General features: G+C 38.8%; 1 protein-coding gene across 6 annotated transcripts; it reads left to right on the top strand.

Moving 5' to 3' along the window:
• Positions 1 to 1,400: 1,400 nt before the first annotated feature.
• On the top strand, positions 1,401 to 14,996 carry STX16 (syntaxin 16). Of its 6 annotated transcripts, none has more exons than XR_013940030.1 (9): positions 1,401 to 1,713; positions 5,507 to 5,614; positions 6,769 to 6,909; positions 7,438 to 7,600; positions 8,380 to 8,471; positions 9,632 to 9,775; positions 10,308 to 10,388; positions 11,913 to 12,103; positions 12,631 to 14,996. XR_013940030.1 is itself a non-coding variant. In XM_080558165.1 (9 exons), the coding sequence occupies exons 1-9, from the start codon at positions 1,579 to 1,581 to the stop codon at positions 12,733 to 12,735; spliced, it is 981 nt and encodes a 326-aa protein (XP_080414291.1). In that variant the 5' UTR covers positions 1,403 to 1,578; the 3' UTR covers positions 12,736 to 14,996. The 6 variants fall into 6 exon arrangements, 5 of the variants coding, with proteins under 5 accessions (XP_080414291.1, XP_080414295.1, XP_080414293.1 ...); XM_080558165.1 differs by lacking the exon at positions 11,913 to 12,103 and adding an exon at positions 4,144 to 4,155 and having other exon boundaries at positions 1,403 to 1,713; XM_080558167.1 differs by lacking the exon at positions 11,913 to 12,103 and adding an exon at positions 4,112 to 4,155 and having other exon boundaries at positions 1,404 to 1,660.
• The last annotated feature ends 2,834 nt before the right edge of the window (positions 14,997 to 17,830 follow it).

Here is a 17,830-nt window from a genome sequence, read left to right as displayed (position 1 = left end):
CTCTGGCTGCATGCAAAATTCCACTCAGCTTATAGCCACAGTAGCGGTGCCAAGAGAAGGCTGGAGGATCATTAGCTGAAACTGTTCTCATAGAATAAAAAATTGTTACAGTAGATTAAAAATTAGCATGAAGAAATGAAGTATATACATATATTTTTAAAGTCTCTGTAAGGCAGCCAAAGTGAAAACACATTTCACCAGACCACGAAAAATGAAATGCATGTGTTGATCCTTGTAAGGCTGGAGTTTATTTCCTTGCTAAATTCCAAGTTTTTGTCTCTCCCACTGAGGCAGAAGGGCTGCTCAAATAAATGCCCAAAATGTCTTGCAACAGAAAAGGGATACTTCTTTCTATTTCTCATTGTACAAATCTGTCCAAGCGGTTAGATAAAATGGGGTAATGTTTCCAGAAAATGTGGTTGTGATTACACTCACTGTTCCTTCCATATGTGTAAATACTAATTTTTGATTTTTCTGGTGAGAATTTAAGCTGGAGATGCTCCTGGTGACCAGCATGCAGCAGCTGCCCTGACAGCCCCAGGGAACAGCTGATGCGATGTCCACAGAGGCCGGGCAGCCATCAGCACAGGCCTGGCGCCGGCAGCAGCGGGAGCTTGTCTCAGAGGTGAACAGCTGCCAGGCTGTCCGGTACTGAGGTGTCAAAAAGCAGAGAAAAAGATAATAATTTCAGCCACAGCCTTATTAAAAAGCCTCTTTTGGAAAGTCAAACCCAGTGCTGTCATTTTAAATGGCATGTTTATTTTGGGAGAATGTCCGGAGTTTTCAATTGTCTGAGCTGACATAAAGACCTGTGTGAGTTTTTTGTTGTTTGTTTGTTCGCTTGGTTGTTTTGGGGAATACAGAATTCACTGAAAGCAAAGCAAATTTGTGGTAATGTTGGGGACTCAGAGGAAAAAAGTGAGGGAAGAGAAGCAAATCAAAAAGGTCATGCTACAATAGTATGCTTTGAACCAAAATTGTTTCTGTTAGAGATGCATCAAGCAGTGAGATAACTCTGTAAATGTACAGAGTTAACTGGAAACTCTCTGGAAATGTTAGGTCTTTTTTATGCTAAGACATTTTGTGCCATCACCAAGGGAGCCTGGTGATGGGTGCGTAAAGACGGATGCTGCCCTTTGAGACAGCGACCGCCACAAGGCACTAACACCCCTCACCACCACCGCCAAGGCCAGGACCCGTAGGGTTTTGGGGTTGCGTCAGCCCTGTGAGAGGGGTTATTTCCCAGCTGTTTGGGCTGATCGAGGGGCTTTCTGCTCTTCCTGCCCTAAGAGGGCGGCGGGGGGGGCCGGCAGGGAGCCGGAACGTTAGTGCTGCGGCCTGCGGGCCCGGGCGGAGCGGGGCGGACGGCGGCGGGCGCTGCACAACGCGGAAGCGGGCCGGGCCGCTGCCGGCGGATCCGGGGGCATGGCCGCGGCCGGCGGCCGGGGGCGCCCGGTGCCGGGGGCCTTTCCCCGGGCCCTCTGAGCGGGCCCCGGGCGGGGCTGGGGCCGAGGGCCCGGCGTTGAGGCGCTGAGCGGCCCCGGGGCTGGGGGGGTGGGGGCGCCGGCTCGGGAGGCCATGGCCACCCGGCGCCTAACGGACGCGTTCTTGTTGTTGCGGAACAAGGCGGTGCAGAGCCGGCAGCTGCTGGCCGAGCAAGTGAGTAGTTACGGCTCCTCCAGCCCTCTGAGTTCACGTAGCATGGCTGCTGCGGTGAGTCTCCTCCCTTCATCCTACCGTACCGTGCTGAGCCGAGCCGGGTGCCCGCTCCCCAGACCCCACCGAGCCCCCGGTGCTGCTCCCCTCCCCTGTCCCCCCCGTCCCCCCGTGCTCCCCTTTCCCAAAAAGCGAATAGAAGAGGCCTGGCTCTGGGCTCGCCGCGCCTCTGTTTAATTCAGATAACTTCATGGCGGTGTTGACATGAGGTTTTTGTCCATTGCTTGTTTTTTTTCTGCTGTCTCCCCAGTGGAAAAAAAAATAATAATTTGTTTCACAGAGCAGAGCTCTTCTATCCGCTGCAGTGTGGGCACCGTTAAATACAGTACTGTAGATTATCCCTGTTGTTGCTTGACTTTTTCCATAGTTTGTTCCGATGTCTGTTGTTTCCCCAAATGCGAGTAATACCCAAAGTCATCTCATCTGCAACAGGGGGACGTCAGGAGGTTCTAGTGTGATCCCTCTTAACGGAAACTTCGAAAAGCTATTTGTTGTGTGGCACTGTGTGTGGCTTTGTCTAAGTTTTGAGCTGGTCGCACTGGGATGGCAATCTTAAAGGTTGCTTTGAAAGGTTCAGAATTTTTGAAATAATTCTTCCCGAAGTAGGTACAAAAAGGTGTTTATAAACAAGCAGTTTCCTTAGAGCAATTTGAAGGGTGTTTGAAAACTGTTGATTGCAGTAATGAAACAGCCTGGCAGCTCAGCTTTACCAGTTTTTAAAGCTGATTCTTCAAACTTACCATTTGTAATAGCCTCCAGTAAATATCTTTACGCACTCCCACCTTCCCATTAAAGCTTTTTGTGTTTTTTTTTTTTTTTTAGGAAAAGCAGTGCTTCATGCTGCAAAACTTATTTCAGCTGATGAGTTGCCACTGAACAGTCTTTGTTCATTTTTAATTTCGTTACATCTGTATCTATACAAGCTGTGCATCAAATTGCATTTATAGATCCGGAAATATCAGTAGTGATATGTATTATGCGTGCTTCATTAGGCATTGCATTTGGTTCTCAGTAATTTTTCTTGCCAATATCATTTTTTTGATCCTTGAAATTTTTTGATCCTTGAACTTGCCTACAGGCTACCGAGCAGCGAAACTACTTTTACTCAACAGCGAGTGCAGTAACACTGAGCACTTGCATAAGATGTTTGTTTACAGTCTTTGTTGATACGAACTGAAGCATTTTCTAGGATGCTGGTTCAAATATAACCAAAGTGAAGTGTTTGGAAATTGTTAGGGCCTTGTCAAGCAGATGAGTCAGTGGCTCAGCCGTGATCTGGTGGACAGAGTTCTGTAGCAGCTCCCTGTTACAAGCATGGCAAGAAGTGTACAGGTGGTACTGTGAGCTCTTCACCTTTGTGTTTCCAAGGTGTTTATCACTATTAGCTGGTTACTTTTTCTTTTGGGTGGTATTCCCAGAGCAGAGCCCCTGTATACAGGGCAGTGTTGCTAATTCTAGCTCATAGTGCTTTGATTTAGCTTCGTTCATTCTCTAGGCTTCTCCTGAAAAGTCCTGTGTTATGAGAACTGTATGTCAAAACCTGCTTTCTGCCCTGGAAGATGCGTTCTCGTGCTGACTGTCAACCACCCCTTAAACTCAGATAATCAAAATAGCATTCTTGACAATATGGTAGTATTTCAAGATCTTGGTATAGGATAAAAGAGGTCATTGATGGAAGCCTTCTGCTTTGTTAAACCACAAATACGTTGTCCTTGTTATAGATCTCAGTGCTCACACATACCCCCTGCGCTACAAGGAGTGATGAGTTACAAAGGTGCAGATACATTGCAGATGCTAATTTTTGGGGGGTTTGGAGGTGCACATAAAACTAAGGGTATCTGAAACTAGAGCATAATTGAAGTTTATACATAAGTGAGCAGAAACTGTGTTTGCTTTCGCTTTTCGTCATTTGCTGTCTGTTTTAACCTGTGATGACTGGGATGCTTACCAATAAATGTCCTACTGAATTCTGTATGTGGATCCTCCAATCAGAGTCAAACCTAAATCACCAGTGGATGTTAAATACTACAGTCAAATTACCCTTGCTGTCATGCTTCAATATATTGCAGCTTTTCAATTTGAAATTTTAGTAACTAGAAACTTCACTGTGCAGCTAGTATGGAAATCAAACGGGTTCTTAACCTGATCTCTCTGTTAATCAAGCAGCTGAAATACAAAAAAAAAAAAAGTTTGTACATCAAGCAAAATGCTTACTCAAATATATCATGATACTGAACTTCTATTGAATAGTGTTTTAAGTCAATTTGTTTTGTTTTTTTGTAAACAATCATGTTTAATAAATAAAAAGCCTAGGATATGGTCAATTGAGAAAATACTATATCTGTCCTATGTCTCTTTTTTTTTTCTTTTATTTTTTTTTGCTGTCTCTAACTGGATGGGGCTGATGGGATCCACAAATTGCTTCAGGAGTTGGATGAGGTATTGTTTTTCACATTTTATTTTGTCACGGTGCATCAAGCATACATAACTGAGCTAAAATGACCCTTTCCTTATTCTGCAAGTTTATTAAATCCCTTTATATAGGATGGGGCATCCTCATATACAGTAGAAGGACGAGCCTGCATGGAGAAGACGAGCATTTTGTGAAATAATGTTATAGTATTTATATGTATATATGTATAAACTAGTCTGACTTACTGTATGCATATGGGACACGGTACAGTGAAACTATTGACAATATTTTATGCTATGCATAAATTATATAAACTTTGCTCAGGAAACAATGTCAGGGATAAAAAAAACCAACAGGCTTTCAGGAGAGAATTGTTAAGGAAGGAATAAGTATTGGTTTTTAAAAGGGGTGGGGGACTGCAGAGATTTCAAGTCTGATACAGGAAAAGTAGAAATCTGAGAGAACTAGGAAGAGAGCTTTTGTGTGAAATCTTTCCCTGAGAACAAACAGTGAAGTAATTAGGTAGGTTTTAAGCAGTGTCATTTATGATAACACCTTCTTCTGTCTCCAGTAAAGGAAGATATCTAATCTCTGGAATTACAAAGCTTGGTTCAACTGAAAACCTGAAAAAAAAAATCTATACCATCTTCCAATTCCATCCATTTTCCTGCCTTCCCCTCAGAGGAGGAAGATGACTGAACATATGAGGCCCCAGCACTAAATGTTGTGGCACTGGAGTTACTCAAAATTCAGGCTACTATTAATTGTGATTTTACGTTTCTTTTACTCTTTTTTTTTTCATCTTTTTCCTGTCCCCAACACTGCTGTGAATCTGTGGAAAGCGGTGTGAAAGCTGGCTGGCACTTTGTTTTATTTTACTCTCTGACAATCCCTGGAATTTTTTTTGAGAATTATTCCACCCGTTTTCCTGCAAGTTTATTCTTGTACATACAAAACATCTTTATTTGGAAATTTTCCAAAATGAGATTGTCAGACCTATCTGGCTCAGTATGAACCATGGTAAACCATTGGTAGGGTTCTGTTGGCTGTGAATCACTTCCAAAAATGAATGTACCAGTGCAAGAATTACTCGAATTCTCACTGCAATAACATCTCTTCTCCTTGAAAATCTGTTAAGAATTTACCCTAACTTTCATATCCTGTAGGAAGTGGGAGAATATAGATCATTAGTATGTGGGAGAGCTCGTTAGAAAAAGTGGATCGTGATTATACTTGCATCATGTGCAAACATTTCTGAGGTTTTAATTGGAAGGGAAGGCATACAAGTACCTGTTTTTTTGGTCAAGGATTTGCATCTAGTGTGAGTAAAGTTGATTTGCTGTCTCTTTTTAAGGATATTTCTTGTATCTTTTGTAGCTTGCTGATGATCGTATGGCACTGGTATCAGGAATAAGTCTAGATCCTGAGGCAGCAATTGGAGTAACAAAACGCTTACCTCCCAAATGGGTGGATGGAGCAGACGAAGTAAGTTGTATGGCAAATCCAGCCCTGAGTTTTTCTCATGTAGGAGTTTGTTTGTGTTGTCAGTTGTATTGCCAATGCTGTAACTTTTATGATAGAAGTGGTTTTAGAAGAAAGATTAAAGCAAGCACTTTTTCTAACTCCTGACACCCCTGTTTAGAGAAAATATCAGGCAAGCTGTGATTTATTGTTTTGAAAGATATATTGCAAGTGAAATAAAGGGAGGTTGTCCAAGAGCAGAGATTCCAGAAGACTGGATGTGTATCATCAACGGGAGCCCAGCACTGGCACTGTGTGTACCTGGGCCATTAGGGCAGTCGTGCTATAGCTGAGCATTTAGACTTGAGACTTCAAGAAAGTCCTAAAGCTCTCAGCAAAGAAAAGTTCTCAGATATAAATGCAGAAAGGAGGGTACAAAAAATTCAGCATATTCTTTAGTCTTTTTTTGAACCCATTGAGGAATCCAGTTACATAGATTAGCAGTTTACTATTTGAAAACAAGAAGTGTTAGTGTCTTAGCAGGAGAGGTTTTCCTGCTTGTGTAGCACAGATGAGCTGCAAGTTACAGAAGTATTTGGACAAATATGAGGGAATGATTCTGGAGGCATCCAATTAAGAGCCTTTTCCAGTATTTGGAGCGTGAAGTTCTTCTTGACTTTCAGAAAATGCTTTTAAAATCTCAAACAGGTCAGCTCATCAGTTTGCGTGTTCAGAAAGACAGTAATCGTCCTTACAGATCTATTGTAATGACTAGTTGGAAAGCAAGTAATTTAACTTAAGCTGTAAAGTTTAGTCTGTAGCATGTTTGACAGAGTTGAAGGTGTAACCTGAATTTTCATTTATGTTTTGGAAGTTTGTTAAACCTTTCTTACTAAATTATATAATGATAAATACATTAACTCCAACTTAATGGAGAATATCTGAAAACAGCAGTCTTCTCTTAGATTAACAAGAGGAGGTTTAAAAATGGCAAACCATACTCTGAGTTTTCAGTTACTAAGACATTAGCTTTTTGTGTGTTTTTTTTTTTTTTTATGATCTTTGGTACACTTTTTGTTAAAGATTTCTTTCAATATTTTTGTGTAGCATTTGTCCGAACCTTTTCCCCTGAAATATTAGTCACTTCCCTTTCCTTATTGTTGGCTTTGCTGTTTTAGATTCAGTATGATATTGCCAGGGTTAAACAGAAGATGAAAGAATTAGCCAGTCTTCATGATAAACATCTAAACAGACCAACACTGGATGACAGCAGTGACGAAGAACGTGCAATAGAAATAACGACCCAAGAGATCACACAGGTACAGACAGCTTTTGTTTCTAAACCAACATTGACATATCTGTAATGCGTATCATGATAAGGCAGCGGTTTCCTTGGGATAAAGCATTTCTTCTCTTGTCACTATTAGAGTGAGCCAGAAGTCCTGGGCTCTTATGCTAGGTACTGCACTTACCATCTCAGTGAACTTTTCAATGAGTCAATTGCTTGTTTGCTTTTCTATCTTGGAATGGGATTGGAAGACTTAATTAAATCACATTTACAGCTTCCTCACAGAAATCCTCGAGTGTATTATATGACTTCCAGTCCAAACAGTTATGAAGAAGAAAATGCCTTTGATTAGAAGTGCTTGTGTAACTCTATCCTGTTAGATTTAGGTTGTTAATCTATATTCTGTGTTTCTGTGCCTTTTTAAACTTTGCACCGGGCAATAAGAAATTCATTTTAAAATCTAGAGGTCAAAAGTATTAGTCTTTGGAACTTGGCAATGTGATATTTAAAGCACGTGTGTTGCTGTATCTTTTCTATACTAATGCAATTGTTTTTTCAGTTATTTCACAGATGTCAGAGAGCAGTCCAGGTCTTGCAGAGCAAGTCACGTAGTTGTACAGAACAAGAAGCACGTGTTCTCAGGAATGTAGTGTCTTCCTTAGCACAGTCCCTTCAGGACCTATCCACCAACTTCAGGCATGCACAGTCTGACTATCTCAAACGTAAGCATAAGAGATGCAGTAATGCATGGGTACTTTCTGTGGAAAGCACTAATTAAGGTTTACTTATTTTCTTGTTGGGGAAGGTACGGAAAAGTTTGGTTAGTGATGGTCACAGGACCACCAGAATTATATTAGATTGGTAGTTTATGATAGATTAAACTTTAAAAGATGGTCTGTGATAAATTAAAATTGTGCATCAGTAAACAGATTAAGAATGGAATATCCTATTTAAAGTCTAACATTGTGTTCAATTCTATTTTTGGCAAAGTAAAGTAAGCTTATTTATTTAAAAAAAAAATCTTCAGATTTAATGCTTCAATTTCTTCCTCCCCTGGTATAAATGGTACAGGTGGAACTGAGGATCACAATTCAGAAGAGGGATGTTCCTGAGAGAATCTGTTAGAAAACAGCCCAGTGATCACACTTTAAGGCTCTTAGCTTGCTCAAAATCTTTTAACTTCATGGAATGTAATGACTTAAAAATGCTGATACAATCAATGTTTTGTAAGTGTGCTAGAATTTGTTATGCTTTGTTAAATAGTAAGCCTATGTGACAATTAGAATTTAGACACTTTGTCATTTATCAGGTAGATTTTTTTCATATGCTTTTCTGTCTAGTGCTTCAGATGTTACTCTTACTCTCCAGTATCTATCATGTTTCCTCCAAAAGCTGTGGGAAAATACTGTCCTACTTGCGCACACTTTTGATAAGTGCTAGGAAATCTGAATGACATCAGCGTGTGTAAACAACATGCTCCAACACAGTTTGTCTTTCACAGGCATGAAGAATAGAGAGGAAAGATCCAAACACTTCTTTGACACCTCAGTCCCACTGATGGATGATGGGGAGGATGATACGCTTTATGACAGAGTAAGTTGTTATTATGCAAATTCAGTACAAAGAATCTTCTAAATTTACTTTTAGTATGAAAATATCAAAATGGTACACTCTGAGTACCAAACTACATGGGAATTCTATTTCTGCAGATTTGTGATGCATTTCCTTAATGAGTATTGCTGTTGATGTTAAGACGAGTGTGCCATTGGCCTTAGTGTTGCAGTGTGAGGGAACTCAGTGCAGCTGCTGAATTCTCATTGTATGACTGACAGGGACTGGAAGGTCTGTAAATACAGTGCAGTCCTTTGTCACCCTACCTTTCTGGCCAAACGCAAGAGTAATTATTTGAGAATTGTGTCGGTGTGATGCTGAGTTTTGGTGGAAGATGGCACTCTATAAAGTGAATTTAAAGTGAAAATCTTCAGTTACAGTATTACAAATTGTTGCAAGTAATGGTGTAAGGATTTGTTTCTGTGCACTTATGTTGAACAGTAGTATCAGGCACCCTCTGTTTTATTTTGTTGCAGAGTTTGTGTATGCTACATTTCTAAGCAACCTTGGAATTTGTTCTGTGGTGTCCCATCCAATAGTGCAGCAAAATACTTGTATCTGTAATGCTTGCTTTTCAACTGAAAAGTTATGGAAAAAGGCAAGACATATCTAGCTAACCTAGTGTATAAGACTTTTCACTTGATTTCTAAATAAGAGTGATGGGGATGTGGAGGGGGAGGATAGTGTGCAGTTGTAAATGGCCTTGGGAGACAAACAGTAAGGTCTGTACAGTGTAAAAGAAAAAAAATCAAAATTGCTGCATGTCTTTACACGTGTTAATGATCATTGACATTCTGGGACTTTCTGTAATGCTGATCCATCAGTAGATGTGCCATAAATACAAGACACCTACCTGTATCTGTTTTGTAGATCAATAACAAACATTGTTTTAGGACAGATCTTATTTTAAAACAAGTTGTTTGTGTGATTAGGCAGGATGCAAGATTTAAATTTTCTATGCTAAGACTATAATTAGCTGACCTAAAACTGTTTTAAGAATACAGTAAAATTTTTCTAAAATAGTTGTCTATCATTGAAATTCCAAAAGGAGCATTGTGTTATTGAGTCATGTAACTGCTATAATTCTTTCTAGAGGTTTCACTCAAAAACACCTGAAAACCACAAATCTGTTATTTTAACAGGGTTTTACAGATGACCAGCTAGCGTTGGTGGAGCAGAACACATTACTGGTGGAAGAGCGGGAAAGAGAAATCCGTCAGATTGTACAGTCAATCTCCGATCTCAATGAAATATTTAGGGACCTGGGAGCAATGATAGTAGAACAGGTACCTCAACACCACAATGTTAGCAAGAGATGGGTGATTCTGTGCAGCATTAAGGTTTCTAGACTCTTCCTGTTGTAATAGCGTATTTTTATGCACTCCTTACTTTTCCAAACACGGTAATTCAGGCGAAGTTTCTTCTGCTTGAAATCTGCAAGAAGTTGAATTAATGAGGAAAAAGTAATAACTCATCTGTTTATTCTGCAGATGTTCTATTAGTTATAGAGTTCCGTTAGTTATTTCTTCTAGACATTCAGCTTAGGTTAAATATGTCAGCCAAAAATACCTGAGCTAGGATTATGGCAATTCCAGGTTGTGATGTGAGATTGTGACAGAGCTGCCAAGTTAGGCATTAAGCAAGGAGGTCCTCTAGAGAAGTCCCAACTAGGTCTTCTAATGAACTATGTAAACTATGAACATTTCAGGCTGCTTGCTGTGAGCATTGTTTATTACCCTGCTGCTCATAATGGTATTTTTTTCATGTAGTTTGTTTAGGTTTAACTTGGTGCTCATTCTCTCCCTCCATTTCATTTAGGGAACAGTTCTAGATAGAATTGACTACAACGTTGAACAGTCATGTATCAAAACTGAAGAGGGTTTAAAACAGCTACATAAGGTAAGCTGACAGAATATTTAACCTGTTTTGCATATCTAATTATCTTTTATTCAATAGCCATTATGTTATTCAGTCACTTTTCATTTATATGTAATCCCTGACAGAAGTGATTGCTGTACAGTATGATATGCCCTACTGTGCTGTAGTAGGAACTTTCCATGTAACTTCTGGTAACATCATGCTTGTTAATGTCAAATAGTTTTCTGGGCATCCAGGTAGCGTGCTTTGATCTTGAGTTGCTGACCTGGTGGAATGTATCTACAATTTCTTCTCACTGCACTGTTTGTTTTGAGAGCTCAGCACTTCTGAAAGGGGACTGGTTATTGGGTACCTTGCTATTAGGTTTCAGTCACTCAGTTAATGCATTAAAGTTTGAAAATGTTATCTCAATAGCATGAGCAGCAAGAAAAAAAATAATGTTTTCTTTTACCATGTGACATTTGTTAGAAGTTAAGTGCAACCTTTTGCTTTTAATGTGGAGGTTTACTATGAACATCTGAAAAGTTTCAATTGGCAGAACAACACAGATTTCTGTGGTTGTTTTGCTGGCTTTTTTGTTTTGTTCTGATTTTAAGCTAAGTTCTGACTTGTCAGCTCAGTTCAGTCATTCCATTACTGGAAAAATTAGAATGAGAGATTTATGTAAAAACTTCTAAGTAGAACAGTTTGTTTTGGAAATGCGGACATCTTGCTGCTACACATTCAACTTTATATTGTGGCAGACTTGTAAAATATGCACAGGAAAAACTGTCACTTGAGGAAAAGCAAAATAAATTAGTTCTAGGTTTCTTCTTTTTATACGTAAAAGTAAGTTGGGGGTTGCTAAAATAAGGCATTGACCATTAGCAAACAAGGCTTAAAGTAATTGCAAGCAATTTGCACAAACTGAACTGGAAGTAAATGAATCAGTTGGAATCAATGCTATTTCTCATCGAGTGGTAGTTAATGAATTGTCAGCAAACCCCTGCTTGGAATGCTGATGAGAGTATGGATTTTTGATGCAATATATACTGGAGATCAGGTGTTTTCAGCATAGCATAAAAATTCTTTCACCTATCAAGGAAAACATACATGTCTGAATAGTAATATAAAATACAGATACCCCGCCGGTTTTAGTACTGTTGTTAACCCTATTCTGATTTAATAAATGTGAATTTTCTTTTCTATTTTAATTGGCATAATTATTGTAAACTACCTAGATAGCACTTTCATAGAAATTGCATTAATTCATTCCAGAAGTCTGGTGTTGTGAATCACTAGTTATTAATTTCTGCTTCAACTGGAAAATAGGAATTATTAGTGATACTTTGTCAGGCTTTGTGATACTTAAAGCCTGATTAAGTAAAATAACTGCAGTGATTGTGTATTACATCGTTTCAGGTCAAAAATTCCACCTTAGAAGATCTGATAAAAATATCTTTTTTTACAGGGACTAGAAAGGAAAAGAATTAATATCTTTTCCCTTTAAATTTTTAAAGGTTTATTAATTAAAAAAGAATTAAATGCAAGTTTTGTTTTGTTTAGTTTCTATTAGGAGACTTTCATTTGGCTTTAGGAGAATTTTCTCCACGTTTTAATTCCCCTGGGAAAAAGAGGAAAGGGATGAGAAAAGGTGGTTAGAAGAAAGAAGGAATGAAGCAGAAAACTGAGAACCAAAACAAAATGAAAGCTTTCAGTTCTAATTGAAATTAAATGAAAATGCACAGCTGAATCAGGTACAACAAAATGCCTATTAAAAATGAAGTATTGTTGTGAATTTTAATGTCCTCCAGCTATAATATAGAAATGCTCTATTGACAAAATGATTTAAAACATCTTGCCAATTTTTACTGTTCAGACTTTCGCATACCCTGTTGCTTGATTTTTGTTTCCACAGTCCTCATAGCTAAGAGTTCTTGCAAATAATATCATTCTTCTGTATAGCTCACGTGTCCTGTGGAGGCATAGGACCTTCTTGAGAACTGCTGAGAAGAATTCACAGTAAGGTTGCATAACCAACATGAGGATGCATTCTTTATAGTCTCTTACTTAATATGGATAAATATGACTTCAGTGTATGTTTATTTTCACTGAAGTCTTCGGATTAGAGTTATTTTGTGGGAGTTGCTTGCAATATACTGCACATGAAAAGTCAAATTGCCAAAGGAAATGAGGTACATGTACTTAATTATATTGAACAAGAGTCCATACTTAGAGCTTTGCAGAAATCTAAGTATTAACTCTTTCTTTTCTGTTTCTATAGGCAGAGCAATATCAAAAGAAGAATCGGAAGATGCTTGTTATTTTAATTTTGTTTGTTATAGTAATTGTCCTTATTGTTGTTCTTATTGGTGTAAAGTCACACTAGGTTTCACTTAATTTTCTTATTTTTGGAGTTTATGTGAACTTTTTTCCCCAATGTGAATGGATGGATCTGCACTCCAGAAAGCTGCCTTTGAATGTATAAGCCCTTGTGGTACAAAGTCTGTGCAATGTTTCTGTAGAATTCTTCAAAGTACAAGTTTGGCAATTTGGTGAAGTGTTTGTTTAAAAAAAAAAAAAAAGTCCGGAAATTTGATGCTTCCAAATGGATAATTTGGTTCTTTGTCCAGGGGTACTTGGAAACATGTTACTTAAATAATTACAAAATTGAAGTTTACCAGTGAGTACAGTAATTTCTTTGTTACTGTGAACAATAATGCATTGTCTTCTATATTATGTCACAATTGTTATAGGCTTCAAATTTAAACTGTGTTACTGAGTCATGGAACTAGATAACAGAAATTGATCTAGATTTAAAATATGTTTAGACACAAGAATGTTTGACTTAATTTCTTTTCTTCCAGACTCAAACTCCAATGAATTAGGTGAAAAAGAAGGCTTTTAACAACCAGAACCTAGTCCAATCCCTCTGATCTTAATTTAGATATTGCATCATCACTAAGAATCAGAAAGCTATATAGTCTTGTAAATAATAAGATTTAATCACTGGCATAATTTAACACAGTTAATTAATTTTTTTTCTGAGCTTGAGTAATCATGGGAATGTTTTCCCTCACTAGAATGATCATATATATACATGTACATTTTTTTTAAATACAGCCATTACATTAAAGATGCGATGAAGTTAAAACTAAAAAGTAGAGATTCTCCATTTGGCTTTCTACACAATCTGGCCTGCTATAGTGGTCTTGGATGTTTCATACTTTAGTTGTTGTGTAAGATGTTTATTTTACAGTGCATCTGTCCAAATGTTAGTTTTTTATATAAAAGTGATTTCACTACAGTATACATTACATCCATTTTCCCCTGACAGAAGATTATTTTTTTCTAATGCCTGCCTAGAAAAGGACGTGTTTATGGTCTTTTATTGACCATGATAGATGTCATACAAGTGACATGTACTAGGCCTTCAGTAAAGAAGTTTCTTTTTTTCCACTCTTTTTTTGCAGTGGAAAACTTTTGCTGTAGGCCATAAAAGAGAAATTAGAGAAACATCTAAGTAATAGAGTATTCATGTTTTAATTCAGGCCTGAAGTGGTGTGCAATTGTAGAGGCCTTGCCTTAATATTTTTAATATGGCTTTTCTGTATGTACTTTTCCCCAAAGGGACTGTAACTTATATTTCCTTCATTTCTGACTGATGCCGTGCTCCCCATAAAGCTGCATAGATGTTCTGCTCAAATCCCCTGAAGTGCAGTTTAAATAATATTATGATTTTCATGTTGCACATGTGAAACAGGATTCCTCTACCTGCACTGAACTTGTCTTTACTATGTACTAAGGAGGACCTAAGATGTGGGTTTACACTGACTCGGTGCAGGAATGAGCCTGAAAGAAAAGACTACAAAGAAATGAAAGCTGTGGCTTTTGGGCTTATTGTGAAAAGCTTTGTACCACTCCTGTTACCTCTAGACAAAGGGGATGTTGAACTTCCAAAACTGCCAGTTCAAGCCCTTCATTAAATTCATAAAATCATTAAAAGAAAGAATGATGCTTTTAGGTGGGTGTGCAGTTCCCCTGTTCTGGTAATAGATCTTTTCAATGATCGTGAGTAAAACTACTGTCTCCCTAGTGTGCTGTCTACATCAGTTGGTGTGAAGCAGCATATTGCTATAATTTAATATACTGTATTTGCAACTTTCTAACATGAGATCGTGTTATTTATTTCTGTCTTGACTGGTGCTTTTGACATTTTATCATGGCTAATGAATTCAAAGAAGTAATAAAACACTTCCAACCTTATTGGTCAATTACTCATTTTTTAAAAAAATAGTATAAACTGAAGCAAATATTTGTGATGTTAATGTCTCGTATATTTTTTGAATTTAAATAAAAGCAGCAGTGACATGAAATACCTGATTTTTTTAAACTTTATGTAGCACTATGTAATTTATATTGTCAAAACAGTGATTTTTTTTCCCATGTAGTTGCCATTGAAATGCCAGTGATATCTTAACTCCACTAAGGTAAATGGCTATGTATTTCCTATCCAAATTCTGTGAAAGGAAATGCACTTTTTTAATATGCACTGCACAAGAGGTTGAATTCTGATGTGAATTGTCCTGTGTAACTTGAGCTAGAATTTGAGGCTGAATATTTAAAAAAAAAAAAAAAAGGCAAAACAAACTTCTAGACTTCTGTATCACTTCGGATATCTAATTTGTTACAATTCAGTCTAAATTATTGATAACTAAACCATAAACCCTTATGCAATGCTTTGGAAGAATAACTTTCTATGTAGTGTTATGGAAGGGGTAGCCTCAGTGCCCAAAAAAGCCACTGCAAATGAGGAGAATCTTGGCTTCAATAGTGGCTGCTACCTACTCAGGTGTTACAGGAGCAAAAGCTGTCTGAACCAAGTGACTGCTTCTGTCCAGCCCTGTAATCACCTCTGTGGGCTGCTGCAGAGAAACAGGGTTCTGCGGACTGTGGCCTCTTCATGGTTGCTGGATTCTTCTCAGCTTGTACTGAGGCTCTGCCTGACTGCTTACCGAACGCCACGGGGAACTGCACGACGTTGCTAGAGCATCTCCCAAGAATCTGTGGTTCCCCACTTGGTCTGAACGACTTATAAAGCTGTTGGCTTGTACAGACTTTCTCCATTAAAATGTATGCAAGCATACAACAAGAAGCTGCTATTCCTTATTAACAGAAGTTAATTCTAGTGATATCTGAAAATGACAGTATTATAAGTGCTGCAACAGTAAATTAATATCTATTGCGAGCGTTCTCTAGAAACTCTGAAAAGTAAAATGGAAGAATTTTTCTTTTAAGAAACTTTACATTTAAGTTTAATTAAAACAAGGAATCCATTACGCTTTTGCATATTAATTACGGTGGAATATGTAATATTGAATGGCTTAATTCCGTTAATACTTGCAACTTCTTGAGGAGTAACAATTGGAGTGGCCATGGAAGATTAGTCCATGCTGCAACTTCCTTTGAGGCTCCCATGAGTAGAAATGTTTGCAACTACTATTAGTGGAAAATAAGTGTAGTTTCTGTATCATAGATAGAACTGACTTTCCCAATCATTCTGTTGTTTTGATTAGGACGCCCCTCTGCTGTCCCTAACTTAATGATGGAAGGTTCTAGATTTAGATGAGCGTTTCCTACTGCTTTGTTTCTTTTGAATAATACAGATTGGGGCAGTACTGTATTATGAATCTTGCAGTATTAGGAATGGCAGAATCTGTACTAAATGATAAGGAGTTTACCTGGTAGAATCTTCTGAATGTCTCAATTGAGAAATAATAATTGTTCTATTATTCTCTTTCATATTTTGCTCACTGTCCATATGTAATGGAATAATAGTGAATCCCTACACAGCTTATGTTCTTTGGCTCGGTAAAGAGACTCATAAAAGTTGCCTTTCATATCTCTACATGAAGTGTTATCAAGTGTTGGAGTTTGAACTTGTTTATTGGGTTATCCTGTCCAGTCTGTGATGACGCGTGATTGACCTCTGCAATAGATTTTGCTAGATCTTTTATTCAAGCTAATTTTAAATGTATTGGGCAATAAAGTTTCCATAATGTTCCATCAGGGACCAAGTAAGAGTTACTCTAAGAAAGCCTTTTTTTCTGGAATTCAGCCTAATATGTATTTTTTTCTTAGATGTACTTCCATTATTTGCATCTGCATTTACTTTTCCATTATAAATGGAAGTGCACTCCCTTTGAGATATTTAGACTTTTCACATAGCTGCAGATTAATGAGTATTGATTCCCTCCTGACCTGACATTAATAGGAGGTGCTTGACAAATATAAAAATATAAGGATAACAATCCTATTATATTTAAAACACAAATTTACTATTAAAGTTGGAGCTTGTAAAACAGTGTTTCCTTTAAGTGACTACCCATATTATAGTTTAGAGTGTATTTTGGCTTTTTCCTCTGTTTCTGTAATGTTTTTAGAAGCACATTTTCTCTGATACTTAGCTTCATGAAGGAAAGAATTTGGCTCTTTCCATTTTTATCCCTGTATGATTCTACACTTTCAAAATGTAGCATTTTCATCCTTAAATGGAGTTATGAGAGGCAAATAAGAGTTCCAGCTTGATTAAAATTGCATGCATTTTAATTGTACATGGAGGTGGCTGGAATTAGTACAAATACCTTTACTGAAGAGGCAGAAAGACTCGAGGAGTGTCACACTGTGCACTGCAGTGTTGCAGCATCTTTTTTCCATTGTTGTCTATGAACTGTGAAATTGTAGAAAACCGAAATGATCTACATGTGTGTTTTCTGAAACTCGGGTCAAATACAAAAGGCCTATTAATATCATCTAATAATTCTTCGTTCAGAGGGTGGGGAGGCACTGGAACAGGTTGCCCAGAGAAGCTGTGGGTGCCCCATCCCCGGAGCTGTTCAAGACCAGGCTGGATGAGGCCCTGGGCAACCTGACCTAGCGGGTGGCATCGCTGCCACGGCAGAGGCTTGGAACTGGGTGGTCTTCGAGGTCCCTTCCGACCCGAGCCGTTCTGTGATCTAGCACAAGTGTTGCTTTTTGTTATGTGTAAGGTTCCCAGCAGATGCAAGGGGAACACCGCTCCTCTGTGTGTGTGTATTATTTAGTGGCTTCCAAGTAAGAAGGGGAAGAACAAGCTGCAAGATGTGGCGGGGTGGTTATTAGTTAACCATCACCGTACAGTAAACCACGCTTCCTTCACGTTTTATTTACAGCTTATCAGGTTATTTCATGTAGATATTCCACACAAGCAAAGCTTCCAGACGAGCTTAAGCGGCCCGTACCCCTACGCGTATTTACACATCCCCGTCGGGCAGCCCGTGCCCCCCACGCGCCAGGCGGAAGCCCCGGGGCCGGGCTGCTTCCCGGGGCCCAGCGGAGGCCCCGCCGTCGGCCCGGTGCCACCTCCGGGCCCCGAGCCACATCCGGGCCCCGCGCCCGCCTGCGGTGCCCGGCGCGGCCGCCGGAGGCCGCCCGCCCCGCCGCGG

Source organism: Anser brachyrhynchus, assembly GCF_964034855.1.
Source record: "Anser brachyrhynchus genome assembly, chromosome: 16".
Taxonomy (NCBI): domain Eukaryota; kingdom Metazoa; phylum Chordata; class Aves; order Anseriformes; family Anatidae; genus Anser; species Anser brachyrhynchus.
The sequence above is the reverse complement of the archived record's forward strand: the minus strand, read 5'-3'. Positions and strand labels throughout refer to the sequence as shown.